General features: G+C 33.7%; 1 protein-coding gene across 1 annotated transcript in view; it reads right to left on the bottom strand.

Annotated features, from left to right (window-relative positions):
- The window catches only part of LOC110021959 (GPCR-type G protein COLD1), an 89,713-nt gene that overhangs the window by 49,096 nt on the left and 18,738 nt on the right, over positions 1-21,879 (bottom strand). Inside the window, exons 5-7 of the mRNA XM_020720694.1 lie at positions 6,944-7,073; positions 2,811-2,889; positions 2,519-2,607 (exon numbers count right to left, since the gene is read on the bottom strand). Of these exons, the coding sequence (XP_020576353.1) occupies positions 2,519-2,607; positions 2,811-2,889; positions 6,944-7,073 (298 nt within the window). The remainder of the gene's footprint in view (positions 1-2,518; positions 2,608-2,810; positions 2,890-6,943; positions 7,074-21,879) is intronic.

Below are 21,879 nucleotides of genomic sequence, written 5' to 3'. Positions count from 1 at the left end.
TTTGTGGGTTGAGTTTTTGGAATCATTCCAATTTGTACTCAAGCACAAAGCATGAAGTGAGAATCGAATACTTAATGCCTTGAGTTGTCGCCATTCGCTGATTACCTCCTTATAGTCTAGAGTTGGATTTGAGGTAGTGAAGGAGTTATATGATCCAGAGGAGGATTTCAAAGAAATTTGGGAATAATTTCAAAATAGGCCCACAGAACCATATCACAAGATGATAGTTATCTGTACCACCAGAGCAAGTTGTGTGTACCAAAATATTCGTTGAGGGAAGTCATCATCCTGGAGAGTCATAGCGGGGGACTAGCAGGTCATTTTGACAGATAAGACCCTCGCACTAGAAGGAATACTTTTTTTTTGTCCCAAATAACGAAAGCTATGGAGTGGTACGCCCAACAATGCAGAGCTTGCCACCTAGCCAAGACCCATGGGCAAAACATAGGCCTATACATGCCATTAGGATGCCAAATGCTCTTTGGGTGTATGTCAACATGAATTTCTTATTGGGACTTCCAGTGTCCCACTGAAACAATGATTTCGTCTTGCTAGTGGTTGACTGATTCTCAAAGATGACTCATTTCATGCCATGTTACAATATGCTAGATGCATCAAATGTCATTGAATTGTACCTCAGGGTGATCATGAGGCTGCAAGGAATCCCCAAAACCATCAAATCAGATAGGGACACCAAGTTCCCAAGTCACTATTGGAAGCCTCGTGAAGAAAGCTTGGTACTGAACTTCAATTTAGTTCAGCAGTTCATGAGCAAATAGGCATTCAAACATAAGTGATGAACATAAGTCTGAGGAACCTCCATAAGTGTTTTATAGAAAAGAACATCAAGCAATAGGATTTAATACGAATCGAAGCCAAATTCACCTAAGACAGGTCTGTGAATCAAACTAAGGAACATTCCCCCTTTCAGATCATGTGTGAGCACAATCCACTCACTCCATCAAAGCTAATATCAGTTCTTATGTTGGAGGTTAGTACAGTTGCAAAGGCAATGGAATAGGAGATTCAGAGGCTACACAAGGAGGTCATGAAAGAGATCACCAGATAGAATCACAATTACCAAACGCAATCTAATAAAATCAGGAAGGTAACTTTTCAAGAGGGAGATTTAGTGTCGATCCGCCTGAAGAAAGAGAAATTTCCTACGGGGTCATTAGGGAAACTCAAGCTCAGAGCAAATGAAACTTCATGTATCCTTAATAAGCTAAATAACAACACCAACATGATCGACATACCAAAGGATTAAAATATTTATGCTACCTTCAACATGTAAACTTTGACTCCAAACTACGAGGACCCAGAAGCTTCAACGAATGAAGTTGAAGCCACCTCAATCCCAGGAGACTGGCGTGAGCACGGAGGTATAAGGAGCCGCGGGAAAATTTCGTGCTTCCTTCATCTAAACCGAACCGGTCCAAAACCAGAAGGACCGATCAGCTTTTTCACCATGGATTGGCACCTCCTTTCCATATGGAGATCAAATCTTAGTTATCTGGGGCATATATATGTGTGTTTATTGTCTTAGGTTTTCAGTTTTTAGGGTTTTCTGTCAAGACTGTCGTTGGCAGCTCCTTGTTCCCTCTTAGGGTTATATCTGAAGGCGAGGTGTTGCGGCTATAACTGGGCATGAGATGGTGTTTATTTATCATTCCCTACTTCCCACCGCACCTCATCCACGGTTGTTGTCGCCACCAAAAAACAACTTCTTTTGTTTATTTTTTTTTTTTTTTTGCAGTCATCCATCATTCCTAGCCACCTCCACCTCGTTGCCAAGCCTATCCAACTTGGTGTCTGCTCCTCTAGCCACCTATCTGATTGTTGTTGCCCCCTTCCAACCTGCTTTAGTCCCCTTCCAGTCACCTCCAAATTCTGCCACCTCTTCCAGCCACCTTTAGTTCGTTATCGGCCCCTCCAGCCACCTGCCTGCTTCATGTCGCCCCTTCCCGCCAACTCCAACCTGCCACCAACCTCCAGCCACCTCTTCCCGCCACTTCCAACTAGTTGTCGTCCATTCCAACCACCTCTCACTTACTATCGCTGCCTTCCTGCTACCTCCACCGCTCCAAGATCTTGCTGGCGGCCACCGCTCAACCGTTTTAGTTACTTTTTCTCCTTAAGCCACAGCAACACTTCTTATACCTCAGCCCTAGTTGAGCCTTTGTTATTTTCTAATTCCAAGTGTCTCTTATCATAACCTTTATTTGATTTCAGTAATAATATTTGTTTTCCCTATTTTGATTTGGGTTTAACTCCGATATCAGAGAGCCCTTGCAAATCATGGGTATCATTTACAAATCTCCAACTTCAGTTATGTTTCACCCATCAATTGAGCCCAATTGAACAAATGTTGGCAAAAGGACTAAACAATGATATAGGATGCAATAATACAGCGTTCTCAAGAAATAATACAACAATAATGTAAAAGATAAATAGCTACCAAAGCAAACTGGTAGGAAAATCAATTATGTTTGCAATAAATTAAAGCAATCTTAGAAACCTTTGCTTGATGAAGCTCGTAGATTTCAAGGAATAGCTGCTTTGAAAGCTCTTCTAGCGCTTGCACCTCGGCTTCCATGCCTTTAATATCTACAAATCACCAAAAAGAACAAAAAATATCTTGAAAATAATGACCAAAAACATCAAAATCAAAGTGAATTATAGAAGACCATGAAAAATAAGGATTATTTAAATACTTTGTAAATGCTACATTCAGTCACAACAATCATTCAAATAAAACCCTTGCAAAAGAACTATTAAATTAAAAGCTGGGACAAATCATGTCAAGTGACCTTGTTCCCTTTGATCTTCTTGCACAGATCTAACAACTGTTCCGACAAGACGTCTAATGAAGGATCTGGCTTTAAGTTTCTGCAAAAAAATTTCCAAGTAAAATACTTAAACTTTACAGTATGACTTTTTATACAGTATCTTCTAAAATAATAAAATATAGAACTAATATAACAGAAATAACTTTTAATACTTGGAACATGATTTTTTGAAGAAGATATAATAGTACGAGCATGACAATTTTTTCATTATTTTTTTTAGTTAAAAAGTTATAGGATATCAAGAAGAAAAAAAAAGTTAACAGGATGTCAATAAAACCCAAAAGACACGACTTTTCTTTTATTTGTGGAGCAGCATAGCGAAAAAGATGCACCTTGGCCTAGAAGAGGGGTTTACACAATCTTGACATGTAGCACTTCTCAAAATATACAAACACCCTTGGCCCACTAGAAAAACTAACAGCCCTAACTCTCACCCATTGAGATATCGTTCTCTTTGGCCTAATTCGTGTAATTTCCCATGAAGTCGCCCATCCCATAACTGATCCTGCACAAGCATGCTCAACTTTGGAAATTATGATAAAATTTCAATCATTACACCAAAAAACACCTCAAAATTTGAGAGTTCAACATCATTCTTACATAGGGATTTCAAAATCTCCCACGCTTAAAGAGCTAACTCCATCGTCAGTGCTCTACTAAAAAGATCCAACTTATCATATATAGATTAAAGGTCATTTGAGATAGACTATAGAAATATTATAATGCTACTTGTAGAGTTTAATATTCAAGGATTTGTATTTATCAAGGTCAATGCAACGAAGTGTATGCAATGTTTTGGAAGGATCGAGAAATTAGATCAACAATATGTGGGGCTATACAAAATTATTGAGATGATACAAAATGGCTTACTGATTAGCTTCGCCCGTAAATATGCAAAAAAGTGCACAATGAATTTCATATCTCTACATTTCAGAAGTATGTTAACGAAGCAAATAGATTTGTTGCAAATTCAATTGATATACAATTTGATTTGACCTATACATAAAACCTAAGAGGAATCCTCAAATATTATATAAAATGACTCGATAATAAAGAAATTTTATTTGTAAAAATTTTATGAAAGTAAAGGCTAGAAAGAGATGTCATATGGAAGAAAGCATAAAAAATGAATGAAAATTACTCACATCTCCTCAATTAAGAATTGTTTGTTCTTATCTAATTTTTCGAATTTCGAAGATATTTTTTAGAAAATTGGGAGATTATAATAATTGAATAATAATAATAATAATAATAAACTTGTGTGTCGATTCGATCAACCGAAGTCGTTAGGAGATGGAAAGCAAGTTTTGAATGTAACTATTCAAGAAAGATGAGGTAACCTATGTGAAACAAAGATGGAGATGGGGGAGAGGAGAGGCACCCATCGCATGCAGGAGGGAAAAAATTGAGTGTGAGGAGGCTGATGATGTCGCCTGTTGGAATTCATATGAGGGTGACAAAGAAGACAAGTGGCAATGGTGCATGGAGGAAGATCAACAATGTGAAAGAATGAAAAAACAAAATTGTGTTGAGTGTTGTGCGTGAGGAGAGAAGGTAAGCAAGTAGATCATCTTATGAGTGAAGAAGACAGAACTGTAATCGAGCGAGTGAGGCAAACTTACGTGTGAGATGAACGACATGTACAGTGTCAAGTGCACTATGTGAATGAGACAGAGGAAAAGAGGCAACGTGTGACACCTCGTATGCAGGAAGGAGAGACAAAAAGAAATCGATAAATTAAAATTAGAGTTTATTCTAAATTCAAATAATTTTTTTTAACTCCACAGTCATAACAAAATTTAATATTTAATTTTTTTGAATAATTTCAAAAATCAATAATGAAAGGAAGAACTAAATGACTAGAATGAATCACAATCATTCATCTTGCAAGAAGAAGAGAGAGAAGAATTGAGGTAAGTTCTAATTTGAGTTTTTTTTTTATGTTGACCTATATATTTAAACCCTAGAGTGCTTTTAATTTTAAGAAATATTTTAAGATTTTTATTATAAGAAAATAATATTTTTCGAGAGTTGACCAAAGATTGAGCAAAGAAAAAAATCTACATAAATTATTTGCTAAACTATGCTTAATTTTTTTCGTAGAAAAATTATCAACTTTGTAATAGGATAAATAAAGTAGGAAGATGAGAATGGTGAAATACTTTACAAAAATAATATTGAAATTAGAAATTGAAAATTTAGAAATACAATTGAAAATATTAAAAGATTAAAATATTTATATAAATTTGTCTTTGGATATAATATTTATTTTGAAGTTTAGGCCCTTGTAAAAGTTAAAATGAAGATTATAAAAAAAATATTACTAGAAATTTAATAAAAAAATTTATTTAGAATTTAAAAATTAAAGATATGACTTATGATTACAGGAGTTAAACAATAGAGGATAGTGAGTGAAGGTTAATTGATAATACCACTATTCAATGGTTAAGATGGTAATTATTTTTCTATTTGTACTAAATTATATTCATTTATTTTTGAAATGTAATTCATGTTTTTACTTGATGATATAAACAAATTAAATAGATGTTCAATGTTTTAAATATATTCCATATATTGCATTAGCACTAAAAGTTTAGCAAATATTTTAATGATTGAATAAAATTAAAATCAAATCAAATCAAAGAAATGTACAAAACAATCACAAGGGACACCCACTTATGATATTAGCACGAGATGCTATTATATCTGTGCACGAAAATTTAAAAAAGAAATGGCTTGAAAGAAGAAATGAAAATGTATGTACTTTAATTATTACAATATTTTAAACAATACTTTCAAAATAACTTCTTAAATAAAATTAAATTAAAATTATTAAAAAAATTCTAATTAAATAAAATGCAAATATTTGAAACTTCTTTTTAAAATAAAATTTTAATATTTTATCATTTTTAATAACATACATGTTAGATCATATGCATATAAATTTAGTACATAGTAGAGTTGTAATTATTCACTAAATTATTGTAAGCTTAATATGTCATTTAACTGCTTATTGCGAGAAAAACTTATTTGAGTTAAATGGTTGACAGAAGATAGTGTGTTTATAGAAAAGTATGAAATAATAAAAATAGGTACCATGCAAATACTTTTCGTTGTAAGTTTTTTAATTGATATTAATATTGCAACTGAATGATGTTACTATTTAGTTTGGATATGATGTATTAGAAATTTTGTAGTTTAATGGATTTTTAATTTTTGGATGATTTAAATGTTAAAAAAATAGAACTTTACTACCGGGCCATTCATCCTCGCTTTGAAAATCACAAGCTCCTAATTCGGCTCATGACGGTAAATAAGAATAAACTTCAAAAGAATCATCCACCATAAACCAACTTAGCTGGTTCAAGCATTTCCCGTAGTGATTTGTTATAATCGGTTGTCTAGTTAAATGTGAATGGTTTATTGGTTTATTTGAACAATGTTAATTAATCCTTTCACCAGCAGAACAACGTGAAAACACATTTTACTAAATTTTATTTTAAATGTAGAAAGCCAAAATTGATGTAGGAGGCAGATTCAACCTTAATGCCCAACATGTAGTCATCATCTTAAATAACAGGACTGTACACATGTTATCAGATTTGATTTTAAATTTAGATACCCGAAATGACGAGATGTAGAACGAAAATTTAACTTCAACAACCCAACTAAGTCATTACCCTATTAGGAACAAGTCTGCACAGGAAAGAATGGACAAAATAGTCTGTTTGCAAGAACGGAAAACACATATCATAATTTAGAACAGTATAGAAATTTTCCGTAATGCTTAAACTGTATTTTTCTGATGGCTCAAGCAGTCTTAGAATCAGTGTGAAGAATGAAAAGTTCTGCAACCAAATTATTCTTCATACATTAAGGCCAGGTTTTGTCTTTCCTAAAAGCATTTTTCTGGATTCACATTTTAGGATAAAAGGCAAAATAGAAGGCTATTTATTACAAATCAAGATTTAAACAACAACCATTAAGGTTTTAAGAAATATGCTATCGAAGAGTAACCTAAACATATATGAATAAATGCAAGTATGCACTCGAGGTGAAAAAACATAATTAAAATCATCAAAGGTGACTGGTACCTCTTCTGATCCCTGTAGTCTCTCCATCTCCATTTGGGACAAAATGATCTTCTTCTTCTTTGTAATGCAGGTTTCTATCGATTGCATCAATTGCCTTTCCAGAGCTTTAATATCCGACTCCTCAATCTCCCTGTGAAATCCAAGCATACAAACTCTCACCTAGAGGTAAGGGAAAAGAGGAATATAACCATGCGAACCGAACATTTATGCCACTAAAGAATGAGATGAAATACATGATAAAATAAGCAAATAAAACTGTAGAAAATAAAACAATAGATAAAAACAATTTTTTTCTCTGCTTTCTTTGTACAAAAATAGATATATATCATCTCCAAGATAAATTAAAAAATAGGAAAAAAATAAAAAAAAGGTAAAAATAAGAAAGTGTGGGCAATCATATAGGGAAGTATACAAGCTGCAATCTGAGGGCCATAGAAAAAATAATCTAATGGTAAAAGGCTTTCATCAATGTGTCTTAAACTCTTTGTTATGATTGAAATGAAAGTTAGTCCCACTATAGTGCCATACTGTAGCAAAAATTCAACACTCCCCCACAATCTAGATGGTTGTGATCAACTATTCCAAGTTCGTCTACCAATATTTTCACATGTTGAGCTGCAGAGTCACTTGGTAAATATGTAGGCAGTTGATTCCATAGAGGCATATATGGAGCAAATCCAGCACTTTCCAATTTCTTTCTTTTATGATGTGTCTATCAAGTTCAACATGCTTAGTACAATCATGTTGTATTGAAGTATAAACAACACTAGAGATTGAATTGTATCATAGTATAATGTTGTAAACTCTTTTCGCCTGGCTTTGAAGTCCTTTGATCCAATTTAGATCCATAAAACTTCAAAAATCCCTTAGATAATGACTCTGCGGACAGTTGTAGCACTTCATCACCCCATATAATTTTTTTATTCTCCAAAGTATGAGATTTCTTATTAAAAATATACAGTACACTAAAATGAATCCTATCCACAAGTGATTTAGCTAGTACGCATCTGCATATCCTTCAGTTTGTAGGGCATCATGTTTTTTCTATAGAATACCTTTTTATAGATTTAAAATATCAGATAATGTTAAAGGTGTCTTCAAGATGTGGCTTTTTAAGTTCAAGCATGAAATAAGTTACTAGATTTACACTGAATGTGAAGTTAAAAAAAATATGGGATAAATAAATTAATTTTCCAACTAACATTTGATATTGTCTTATATCTGTATCAGTTCCCTCTTCACCAAATTCCAATATTTATTTGGTTCAATTGAAGTTTCACAAGTCTAACACTCTGTCATCTTAGTTTCTTTTAGCAATGACATAGCATACTTCTCTTGGGGGAAAACTTATCCATATTGATTCATTTATATTCTAAAGAAATATTTGAGTTTTCCTACTCTTTGATTTTGAATTCTTCAGTGAGTATTTTCTTGAGAGATTCATTCTCTAGTTTGTCATCCTCTATAACAATCATATCATCAACATATAAATATTAAGATTTTATCATCAAGAGTATTTTATAAAGAGAGTATAGTATAAGAATTGATTTTTTTTTTCTAACTTTTTCTTTCCTCCCTCGCGATATTCCTTCTTGGTCGTTGCTTTCCAAAATCGCACCTTTCCTTATATTCTTCCCGCTCGCCCCTACTGCCTTTCTGAATATATCGAACCACCGCCTCACTATGTTGTAAGAAAGAGCGAAGGCATCGCACTCACTCCACTTCACCTCCTCCTACAGTGCTATGCCGAAATCTCCTCCAGATCTTCCTCCACCCTCCACTCAATTCCTCCCAAAGACGTCTTCCGAAACCCTTGCGATAAAACCGCCCTCGGAGCTCGCATTAAACGCAACAGCGGGATCGTAGCTTACAAAGACCTCTTCTCCTTCAGTCCGCTCCTACCCGAAACCATTGAGGAAGGTAGCCTTATCTGCTCCGCCTTCCTCCTCACACGCACTTCTCTAAATCCCATAATCCTTATCCTGCGGGATTTAACAAATCTTGGGTTTAAGGCTAACTGAAAGAAAAACAGGATTTAAGAAACTTGTAGGATTTGAGAATGGCATTTTTACTAATTATTAAATTTTATAGTGTCACATATGTAAATCCGCTAAAAATTTTATTCATAAATTATACTTTCTTTCATATCAAAATAAAACCAAAAAAAATAATATTTGATTATATTAATTAAGATTAATTAACTTGATAATTTCCATCTTTTAAGAATATAATAATAATAATTTATTAGATATGCATACATATATTAAATCTTTGTAGGTTTATTAAAATACACCTAATTTATGAAAAAATAAAAATAATTGCTTAATCATTTATGCCTTATTTTTTAAATAGTATAGAATTGCTAGTCGAACCATCAAACTTGTACAAGTATCGCGTTTGTCACCTCGAGATAAGTAATTATTTTTTATTAGAGAGTAAGCATACTCTTCCTAGTTAAAGCCGTTACTTTTTGTCAATTGTAGTAGATTCATAACTATTCTATAAAATTGACAGTCATGCGCTTGTTATTTTAATTTTGAATTTGCCATTAGGGGTGTAAACGAGCCGAACACGAGCGAGCCCAGACCCAGCTTGTGTTCAGCTCATTTATATTTCGAGCTCAACTTGTGTTCAGCTCATTTATATTTCGAGCCCAGACCCAGCTTCGTGTTCGGCTCGTTTGCTTAGCGAGTCGAACACGTGTTGTTCACGAATAAAGAGTCATTTTGACAACCCTAATCGCGTAGTCATAAGAAAATAAGAATTGGGATAAAATTTAAAACATCATTTGAATCTAATTTAATAATTTTTATTTTATTTTCTTCATTAATGTTTTTAATTGATTATAAATTTTTGCAGTCTTGTAGTCAATTAAATTTTTAAAAATACTACTCATCAAAGATACATAGATAATTGATTAGTAGTATTTTGAGCCAAAACGAGCCGACACGAACAAACAAATATTTGTTTGTGTTGTTCGTGTTCGACTCGTTAACTTAGCAAACGAGCCGAACACGAGCTTCTTAACGAGTCGAACACGAGTTGTTCGCGAACAATGAGCCGTTTTGACAGCCCTATTTGCCATAATCATTGATTATTGTTCATGATGAGATTAATATCCATCTTAATTTATTGTGGCAAATTTCATGCATGTTTTAATTAACCCTGTAGTTATGATCTTTTCTTTTTCTACACTTGTATGAAATTGCATCTATCATATCACAACTCTGTGTGAAATTACATATTTCTTATATATTATATTTGCAAAAACAATTTGACATGTTTGTGTGTAATAGTATGTAGGTCGGTAGACTCTTTTTTTATCTTAGCTAGCCGGGAAGACGAGCCCACAGAATGACGAATATAGGAAATCGTCGGATTTTCTTGGGATGGTATTGACCTTCCCGATTTCAGGATGTCTATTAAACCGATTATACAAATAATAACTTGAAACTGAATAATAAGAAACTTGATAAAAATGATTGCATACTTTTATGTATAATATGCATATTTGATATTTACTCCTCTTGTTGTTTTATAGCGTTACATACGCACATAATGATTATCCTTATTTATTGACCATACTACATGCCTCATTCTTCTTACAGTTTACATTTTAATAGATAGTTATTTACTAAGTTTGTTTCTCAAATTCACTCATTGATATTTTGCATAACAGGTTCTATTCAGCCACCAGTAGGATCGTCACCACTAGAGCAGGCTTTTCAGTATTAATTTTCCTGTCTTGATATTTTTTTCATTATTTGTTTTAGTTGTATTTTTCCATTTTGGGTCTCGATACTATTTCATGTTATAATTTCTATTTTGATTCAAGAATTTTTTTGTTTTCAGACCAGTTATATTAGTGAATTTTTCAGTATTAATAAAATATGCAGTCCTTTTTTTATTTGCATGCAAGTCTTTCTTTAAGAATATAAAACATATTCATTTCATTTCATCATGTCTTGCGTTGTCGGGGTGTACCGCCTCTGGACCGAAATGTGACATATAGTCCTTTTAGCTTTATTTATATTCAATTCCTTTTATAGCATACGTAAATATATCAAACCAAGCTCTTGATTATTATTTCAGTAGATACAGAGTCATTTTTAATCTACATACATTATTCTTTTTGAAAGAGCTAATGAATTTTAATGTTGAATCAATATAGATGTCTTCGTTAATGCCCGCATGTAAGAAATCATTTTTATATCATATTATTGTATAAGCCACTTCTGATTTATTATTAGGAATATCAAAATATGATTAGTGTTCATTTATGCGATAGAAACAAAAAAAAATTGATGGTAAATCTTTTATGTTTTAAGTGTCATTTGACAATCAATCTTGGAATGTACCTTCTCAAGCTCTCATCTGATTTTCATTCGATCATAAATATATATTTACATCCTTTTATTTTCTTTACTTTTGGTAATTCAATGATCTCTCATATACGATTTTAGTCAAGCATTCATCTCTTTTCTTATCACATACTTCCAAAGTCTACCTCCATCTCAAAAAGAATTTAAGGAATGAAAATGGGATGATGTTAATGTCGATTAAAAGGGATTTAAAAAATAGAAAAAAAAAGAATGAAAATGCATTAGAAGACACAACATAAATAAGTTGTAGTGGGCTAATCAATATTACCTTACAACGGTTCTGAGTTATGGATTTCTTGGAGATCCGAGCTACACATGTTCTTTCTTCTACAGAGAAGGAGAGATATAAATGGTATAAGGCTTGCATTAAAGATTTTAGGTTACATAAATGTCACGAAAAGAATATTATCATGTATCTTCAAGTTAAAATTTCTCTTCCTGAAGATAAATTTGAGCGACGAAGCTATGAGTTTCATCAAAAGTGACATTCATTAAAACAAAGAACCTTTTGTGAGTAGATGATAAAACTTATTCCCGTGGCAGAATATCCAATAAATGCACACTAGTGAGTATTAGATCAAGTTTCTCTATGTTGTTTATGGATAAAAATATAACAATATGAAAGGACATGTTTTAGTTACCAGGGGAGAAGAAACAAAGAATCGAGGAAGAGGAAGTGAAGAGTCGGGAAATCGAATAGAAGCGAGAAGAAACGAATAGTCGGACAACCAAAGGGAGGGAGAGGAAGCGAGAGAGGTCAAAAGCCTAGGAAGCGAGTTCGCTCTATAAAATGATATGGTCGGGGCGTGATTTATTTAACTGGGAGTCGAACGACACAGCAGGTCGAGCCTAAGTTAAGGTTTTTGCCTAACCGACGAAGAGGAATCTTGAGGAAGTATCGACGTCAAGCTTCGGGGGGTTTGTTGTGAAGGAGAGGTCGTAAGGAGTGAAGTTGATCATTGCACACAAAGAAGAGGCAGGTGTTCTCGGCGTTGATGTCAAGCAGTGGAGGAGTCGGCATTGCAGCGACTCTATAGATGAGCTCTCGTGTGATCCAGAGCAGCTCTCGTACGCAGACAGTCATGTGGAAGAGAAACTCTCATGCAATCCAGAAGGAAGACGCATCGGGTATCGCACACAGAAAAGAGCATGCGTGCTGGAACAAGGTTATTAATGAGGATAAAGGTAAGTTTATTTAGTTATTTAATAAGTAATATATATATTATATATAAGCTTAATATTTAGACATTAAAATTAAGTGCATTTGATTCAAGCACTAAACTAGTCTTAATTCTAATCATATTTTTGTATAAATTAAAAATATTTAATATTAATTACAATAATTAAACTTAAAGTTTAAAATACTGAAATTATAATTAAAATAATGTGATCTAATAGTAATTCATAATTAAATTAAAACACAATTAAGTAAAAATATAATTGAATATTTTATATTTTATATGTGATAATTTGATAGAAGTAATGCAAGTTAAGAGCAAGCAGATCATCTATCATCGAGAAGAGTGCTCAAATCTTTTACTATAGTAATGTTTTATTTTTTCTCGATCAAATGCATTTATTGTTACTGATATAGTACTGCATACTATTGGATTTTGTTCATTTTGTAAGAATGACATGTGTGCTCAATTTTGTTTAAATTATCGTAAATATTGAATCATGTACAAAAAATATTGATTATTATGGAAATAATACTGAAATAATCATTATTAGAAAATGATATAATATGTTTGTATATGTATTTTTGGCTATAATAGAGTCATCTCTTTATGGTACTAAAGGAAGAATGTTAAGATACCCGTGCACGTAAATGAAAATAAATATTGATATTGAAGTAACTTAACTGACATATTTTTAGACGATGCTTCTATGATGGTTATAAAGATACAGAAAGATATTGGTATATTATTGATACAGTAAGATTCATTGATAGGATCTCAAATGTTAATATTGGTTTATTAAAAGTTTAATTCACATGCATTTAGTTTTTTTTTTTTCATTGTATTATTGTAATTTAGAAATATAAGTATTCACTGGCTTATTTAGCTCATTGTTATTTTAAACTATCTTTTCAAGTTAATTAAATAATTAAAAGATGAGCGATAGAAGGGATAATATTTGAAGATGTGGAAACCTGGTAATGAGGTAAACATAAATATAATGCTTTAATTTAATTGATTAGTGGTTCTTTCATTCGTTAAATTGTAAATGAATATAGAAAACTTAATTTTCATCGTCCGATCGTCTGTACCAGCCTTAGTTAAGTCCAAGTCTCGGGTCAGATCGTGAGACAATGCATATAAAAACTTTAGAAGAGGTTGTTGAAAGGTTATTTATATAAAATAACTATCAAATAGTTTAAAGAATTTCTGAAAAAAATTGCATTAGAGAGTATTAAATTAATTAAATAGGTAGCTATTAAAATAGCTTCTCACCAATATTATTTTAATAATTAATTGAGGAGAAGTGTCATAGTCATCTCTAAAATGTGATGATTGTTTTCTGCCAGGGAGTATCAAAGAAGCAAATTTGGCATATAATAATCCTTTTTTTAGAAAAAGTGATAAAGTTTGATTAAAATAATCATGAGCATTATTTCTCTTAAAAAATTTGAGTTGAATTTATTTTTCATCATGACAGTGATTATAGGGAGTATATTGTTGACAATGAATTTTTTATTTAATTAAATATACTCACTTCATTCGAGTGTGCTCATTAGTAAGGGTGCGTTTGGGGTATTTTTAGCTGTGGTTTGGCCCCAAAATGTAGAAACTGCTGTTTGGAAACTGTGGTGCGGTAGTAGGGTCGGATAATCTTATGTAAACGCGTGCCATGGGTTAAACCACACGGCTCGCATTTTGATCACGTGATTTCCTTAGCGTGACCTTAGTTTCGTCCACGTGCCCTCGATTTTCTTCTCTATTGTGTTCGGTGCATCCGTGCCCTAGCTCCATTCTCCTCTTCTAACTCCGGTCGACGGTCTCTGGTAGCACTCTCATCTCCTTCCCCCTCGCTAGTTTCGAGCCCATCTTCTCTTCCGTCCTTTAGTATTTCTTACCCATCCCTGCCTTGTCTTACCTCCTTCTATGAGGTATGTGGTTGATGTTGGGCTACGATTTTTGGCTTTCCCTACAGTAGCTTGGTTTTTACGAATCATTTTATATGCTTATGGTTGTGATTGTCGTTTGTGGCTTGGTGTCGTGCAGTTTATGGGTTAGCTCTGTGATTGCCTCTTGTGGTCTAGTTTTTTGCGGTTCCTATGATGAAATTGATGAAAGCATTTGAGAGAGAAGTTCATGGAAAATTTTGTCGTTTATGACTTGGTTTCTTGCGATTTATGGCTTACATCTATGATTGTCACTTATGGCTTGGTTTTTTGCGGATCCTATAAAAAAATTGATGAAAGCATATGAGAAAAAAATTCATGAAAAGTTTTTACTTTTTTTTGCTTTGTTTTTTTTCGGTTTATGACTTAGTCGAGTGATTGCCTTTTGTCAGTTGATTTTATGGATCCTATGGAGAAATTGATGAAAGCATTTAAGAGAAAAGTTCATGACAAATTTTTACTTTTTGGCCTTTGTTTATTTCGGTTTATGGCTTAGCTCTGTGATCGTCTTTTGTCAGTTGTTTTTGTGAATCCTATGGAAAATTTGATGAAAGCATTTGATAGAAAAGTTCATGAAAAAAAATTCACTTCTGTGTGGCTTGGTTTTTTCGATTTATGGCTTAGCTTTGTCATAACTTTTTATGGGCTGGTTTGACGGATTTTTAAGTATAATTTGATAAAGGAATTTGAGAGAGAAACTAATGAAAAATTTTGTCGTTTGTGGTTTTCTTAGGGCTTCACTCTATGGAATCATTGGAAAAAAGAAGGAAATGGTGATTGTGTGTTGTTGTCATGTGTTGGTTCTATGTGTGTTGGTTCTATGTGTTTTTGGTGACTGTGAACTGGTGGTGGTGGCGGCGTTAGTGTTATGTTGGGTGTTTGTGTGCTGATGTTGGTAATGGTAAGGGGTGGATGTGGTGGTAGTGGTTGTGTGGTGGTGGGGGTAAGTGGGTGGTAGTGGTTGGGTGGTGATGGTTAGGTGGTGGTGGTGTATGTGATGGTAGTGTGGTGATGGTGTGTGGTGTGTGTGGAATTGATTACATTACTGTTTGGTGTGTGTGGAATTGATTACATTACTGTTGTGTGTGTGAGGTGGTAGCAGAGGTGATGCGTATGTGGTGTGTATGTTGTTTATGTGGTTGGGTGGTGGTGGTGTATGTGTTGGTGGTGTGGTGATGGTGTTGGTGTGTGTGATTTGGTGTTTATTTTTTACGGCAAATGTTTATGTTGTTTAGTTTTTTTCATGTTAGTAAACAAAATGGTTAAAGACAAAAAGTTCAGTTCATCTGTAAATGTAGGATAAGAATACCAAAATGATATTTTGTGACATATGCCTCAAGAAGGTCTATAAGAGAAATAGACCAACAACCTCTTTCAACAAGAAAGGACGGCAAAATATCATCCAAAAATTTAAAGAAAGTACAGGTAGACGGTACAATAGGATGTAGCAGAAAAACAAGTGAGCTCGGCTGAAAAATGATTGGAAAATCTGGAAAGAATTAAAGCGAGGAACCACGGACTTAGGTTGGGATCTGATAAAGTGAACAATTGATGCTTCCGAGTAGTGATGGCCTGAGAGACTGACGGTGCAATTTTGAAACGTCCACTGCTGTTGTTTATTTTGTTAATTTTTTTTTTCAAGTCCATTGCTACGTCAATTGAATTTGTAGGTGGTATCAGCCGCTAAAAAATTTAAACACAATGGCATCAATACTAAGTTGGAAGAGAAGTTTTATCGTATGTTTGGTGGTATCGCGGCCACAGACAACTATGCATGTGCCCCCAGCGAGGCGGGGTTTGGTGGCACCCCTGCAAATTTGGTAACTGACCAAACAGGTGATTCTAACGAAGGCCTAAGCTTGAACCTCAACGAGGTCAAATCCACTAGCCGATCAAAGCGGCCAAAGGTTGACAATAATAAAAAAAAGGAGCTCTTTCATTAGAAGTCAGATATCGCAGTTTGTGGGTTCATGCACCAATGATCCTGGCCCATCGCAAGCAATATATGTCTAGCAGGTTATGTGAATTCTTGAGGCAACTCCAGAAATTTACAAGACCATGCCGATGTATTTGCTCTCTACGAAGTTGCTTGAAGATCTTACCTAGAGAGAATTTTTCATAACGTTGGTCGTTGACCGCAAGGTGGATTACCTACATTATTTTCATGGGAACAGTGATGCTTGACGGAGACTTCTTTTCACGATTCTTGTGGGACGTTTCATATTTATTAATTTTTTATTTTCTTTGAACATGCTGCTTTAGACATTTTTCACTAGATGCTTATGATTTTTTGTGCTGCTTTGAGCATTTATTCTATTTTGAAAACGTCACTTTACTTGAGAGTTTTTTATCCTTCGTTACGTATTCTATTTACTTCAGCAATGTTATTTTGATGTTGGTTTTTGTTCATAACGTTATATGATTGTAGCCAATTCATTGATGATTATGTGTTAGCTACTTCGACACCAAAATACATGAATGCTAATGGAAAAAGGTGTAGAATGATAGTTGTAGTTGCAGTGTGATTGATGTATGAGTATTATACCTCATACAAAAAATGCTCTTCATGCATGACATCATCCTATGTTAGCGACAAATGGGTTAGGGAGCTTGCGGGCCAGCCAAAGAGATTTAACAATATTTTATGCATGACACGAGCGATATTCACCAATTTGTTAGAGGAACTTAACAAAAAGCATGGACTTTATGACTCCATCAGAATAATTTCATGAGACGTGTTAGCAATAAACCTCTACATATTATCGTAGAATGAATCAATGCGATGAGCTATGGAATGATTTTAGCACTCTTCTTAAACAATTTACAGATACTTCTCAGCAGGGAGGAATGCACTATTCAGTTTTTTATCACAAGTTATAAAACTACCAGATCCTACATACGAACAGACCCCACAGAGATGTCGCTCGATGTGCAGTATATGTCATACTTTCAGGTAATTTCTCATATTTAGTATATTCAATTTTCATATGAATATAGTAATTACGAAACGCTTCGTTATCTTTCTAGAATTGTAGTGGAGAAATCGATAGAACACACATTGACGCGTGTATTATAAATAATGAGAAGATTGCATTTATCGGTCGTTGTGGTTCACCGACGCAGAATGTCATGGTCGGATGCGACTTCAATATGTGCTTCACTTTTGTCATGGCTGATTGGGAGGGCAGATCACATGAAAGTCAAATTTTCAAATCTGCAACACGGAATAAGAAATACAACTTCCAACATCCACCCCCAAATTCGCTTAAGACTGATCTGGTCCCTTTTTTTTTTACTTGAACACTAATCATTTTATTCACCGAGTAAATATTATTTGGTTGATGTTAGGTATTCATTGCAACGAGGGTATCTAAAGTCATATCCTAATATGATATACCACATATCTGACTTTGAGCAAGTCAGTAATGTCACGCGGGGCAGGAAAGAAATGTTCAACAAAAGTCACTCATACTTACACGATGTCATTGAGAAGACTTTTGGTAATTCAAAGAAGAAATGGGTTATACTTCGCAATATTTCAACTTACCCGTTTCCTAAACAGGTGCAGATTGTGATTGTCGCGATGACTCTCAACAATTATATTCGGCGACATCCTTCCTGAAACGACATCGGGTTCTGTAGAGCAGACGAGGATCATGCATGTCCCTGTTGAGACATATGAGTATCGGCTTGGACAATCTTTGTCACATGCCAAAAATAATGTTCCTGACACATGCACTAAAGATGGAGAAGGTGCAAGCGAGATGGAAAAGTTGAGGGAACGAATTACGGATGTGATAGTTGGAGGGTGATCAGAGGGAATGTTACTTTTTATTTTTGTTAGTTGTAATGGTTGTAGAAGACATTCACTGTTTATTGTTTCGATATTTTATACAGTTTGTGCATAACTATGTTCCTTATGCATTTGATATTTACTGCAGTCATTTTTTAAGCAAGTTGTATAAGTTTTTTTCCTTTTGTATTTTTTTTTTCTTTTTGTGGATTTTGGAGCTCTATGATGAGACGTTTGACCTAATGGGTTCTTCTAAATAGTTTGTATGTCACTATTGGTTGATATCACATGTGAAATTCTATATAAGACAACCAAGCTCCTTTTTTTTTCATGTAATAATTTTTTAGGTTCTTCTGGATAGCATTTTTTGGTAATATATATATATGTGACACAAACGAATTTGGTATAATGTGGGTTAAAGGAAACCAAGAACCCTTTTTTAAAAAGAACTGTTATCTTATGTAATGACATATTCGTTGGTTTACATACGAGTTCTCTGAGACCTCACAACTGCATAAAACTTTAACTATTTACTTCTATTATAAATTTTTACCAACGTAATGTCTAAGAGTTTGTGTTTTTAAGCCTTCAGGAAGTATGAGCTTAAGGATTTCCAGTACCTTCGGAGGATTGTACTGCTACTGTGAACTTCAGTGTTCTCTGCTCACTTCGGGTCAGCCACAAAGCTACGGAAGACAGTTTTATAGGTGCCCACAGAAAATCACAGAAAACTGACTATTTTCGGTGGGCAGATAGGCTGGAATATTCCACCGCCAAGAGTGATCGGGCATGGAAAGTATTCCTGGAGGATGGCTTATCTCGTGACATAAGCGGTCTGTATTTTAAAAAATAATGTTATCATATTATTAATTGTTATTTAAATAGTCATTTTCATAATTTTGGTAATCATGTTACTCACTATTTAATGAGGTGTCTATCTTTACTTTATTTTGTAATGTTCATGTTCTGCACTAAATATTTGCTCTCAAGTATGGAATGTACTGGTATAAACAATTTTGTTACAAACAGCACTATTATACATGAGCAGAATGGTCATTTGTCCAGAAACAGCTACAGCAAAAGCAAACAGTCTAACTTATCCGCAACAGCTTATTATTAAGTTGCAGCCTTAGTGTAGCCTAACCAGTAGCTCTATAGATAATACGGAATTTAGAAGATTCTCAGATATTATAATGAACCAACATAAAAGAGTTAGAGGATTAAGAGTCATTTTTGTAAAGAAAAAAATGATAATGTTTAGCAATTTCTATGTTTCACAATAAAAAAGATTACTAATTATATTTATAAAAAAGAAAAAAAACATGTATTGATACTTTTTAAAAACGGGGTCATAATCTATAACGGTGTGTCCAAATGATGTCAGTAGTATGATAGACAACGAAGCATTGCAGCAGATCTAGGTTCTCAAAGGGTATAACTCATTTCCACATTATGAGATCCTGAAAAAATATAACAATTAGTGAGAAATATGATTGTAGCTATAATAGTCAAGAAATTTGTGAACAGATAAAAAGTGAATCGTAGTGTGTGAAACATGCAATAAGTTACTAAGGACTAAGTTGTGAGATAAATTGAGGTGCCGTCTTGTCTACAACAGTTTTCAAAGGTCCATCTACAACTTTTATTTTCTTATTATGGTGACAGAGTTTGTAAATTTAATAAATATTGCCAAATCAGTGGCTCCTAAATCTAAAATACAAAAAGATGACGAATTATTAAAAACATTAAAAACAAAAGAATAAAAATTTGTACCGTTCTGAGGAAGAGGTGAAGATCCTAATGGCTTTTATAAGAAATTGAGAAAATTTTTAAATTTGTCAATTTCTTCTAAATTAAGCCCTTTTGACTCCATTATGCATGCCTATCTTTTTTTTTCCATCTTTATCTTCTCCATAGCCTTGAGGCTTTATCTGAATCTTCCAACATTTATATTTGAAAGGGTTGATGTAGCTCCAGTTGCAGACAAGAATAGAGAATCATCTTAGATGGTTTGATCACATTAAACATCGACCATCTGATGATCCGATTATAAGAGTAGATATTTTATATTCAACTTATGTTAAGAAAGGCATAGGTAGAACTAAAAGATTTGGGCGTACTATATAAAAAATAATCTTAATCTATTAGAATTAAATGAATACATGACACTCAATATTTTCAAAATCGAGGCACATTTTCATATAATGATTGGAATTTCATCAAAAACTCCAAAGTTAAGATGCTCATGAGGGAGCACTTCTAGGATGGGTGACCTCCTAAGAAGTTACACTAATAGGACAAAATTGTGAGGACATTAGGTCAAATCGGACAATATTTAGATGGATGAGAGTTTGGGTTGTTACAATTGTATTCCAAATCACCTTTGTGGTGGAGAAAAATATAAAAAACCAACTAATCTCTAGTAGTATAGTGTTCCACAAACTAATGATCATGGAATTATTTTCTTCCTGAAATATTAATTGAATAAACCAAAGAACATATAGAGAAGCACGTGGATTGCAACCCAAGGGTTATAGAGAAATTGATACAATTATACATGAACTTGAATTATGTGTCTTAAATTCTTTGCTATGATTAAAAAGTGAGTTTGACCCACTACAATGCGGTACTGTAGCCAAAATTCAACAATAACTATGGTTCAATCTCTACATCAAAAATCATTAATTTATGTGATGCATAACAATTTCCAGTATAGGGTTCCTAACACAACTAATATAACACTATAAACATAGGTCACAAAAGAAATTAGTATTTGCAGATTTCAAATCACTAAATACACTAACCTTTTTTAGTTGCAAACAAAATATATGAGAATTAAACATCAACGATACTGTAAAAATATTAGAAAAGTATGAAAAAAACAAAGAGAGAATTAAACCAAGTAAAATCACAAAGCAAATGAATTTTAAAATCATGATTAATACCTCAATTGTATCAAAGTTAATCTTTAGCAAGTCCAAAAACAAAATATTTAGAACAAAGTCACAAAAGAAAGAATTTAAGAAAATGGAAAAAATTGAAGGGTCGCACTCATAAAAGATCGCAATCCCAAAAATTAAGTAGTCTCAACGTATATCACACCTGAAAGAATTATGCATCCAACCTCAACACTAAATAGAAATAATCGTGTGTTCCAATTTCTAGTGGGCCTGAACAAGGATCTCAACGAAGTCCGCGGCCGTATACTTGGCGTGATCCTCTTCCTTCAACTAGGGCAACATTCACCGAGGTCCGCTACCAAGTAAGTGTCGGCGCTTAAAAGGGGGAAAGGTTTCATGTTTGGGGGTCGCCCGTAAGAAGCTGTCGGTCGCCGGAATCGAAATCCCGTCGCCCGCTTCGGAAGGACTTTTTAATTTACGTATATATATATAATTTTAGAAAAATATGAAATCAAACTGACCTCATATTTTCCATAGTTTAAATGAAAGAGCATTCAACCTCAAATCTTGTATCTACCCCGAGGGATGAACACAAGACTTGAGGGTGAGGCTCGATCGAATAAACTAAGAAAGATATGACATCCGTTTGGGTCTGCGAAACCGTTTTATTTGCCGACAAGTTCCCCTATTTAATACAAATAATTAAATAGGGTTTATTTTAAGCTGGGTTCGGAAAA

Source organism: Phalaenopsis equestris, unplaced genomic scaffold (genome assembly GCF_001263595.1).
Source record: "Phalaenopsis equestris unplaced genomic scaffold, ASM126359v1 Scaffold000154, whole genome shotgun sequence".
Taxonomy (NCBI): Eukaryota; Viridiplantae; Streptophyta; class Magnoliopsida; order Asparagales; family Orchidaceae; genus Phalaenopsis; species Phalaenopsis equestris.
This window is presented reverse-complemented; position numbering and strand designations above follow the sequence as displayed.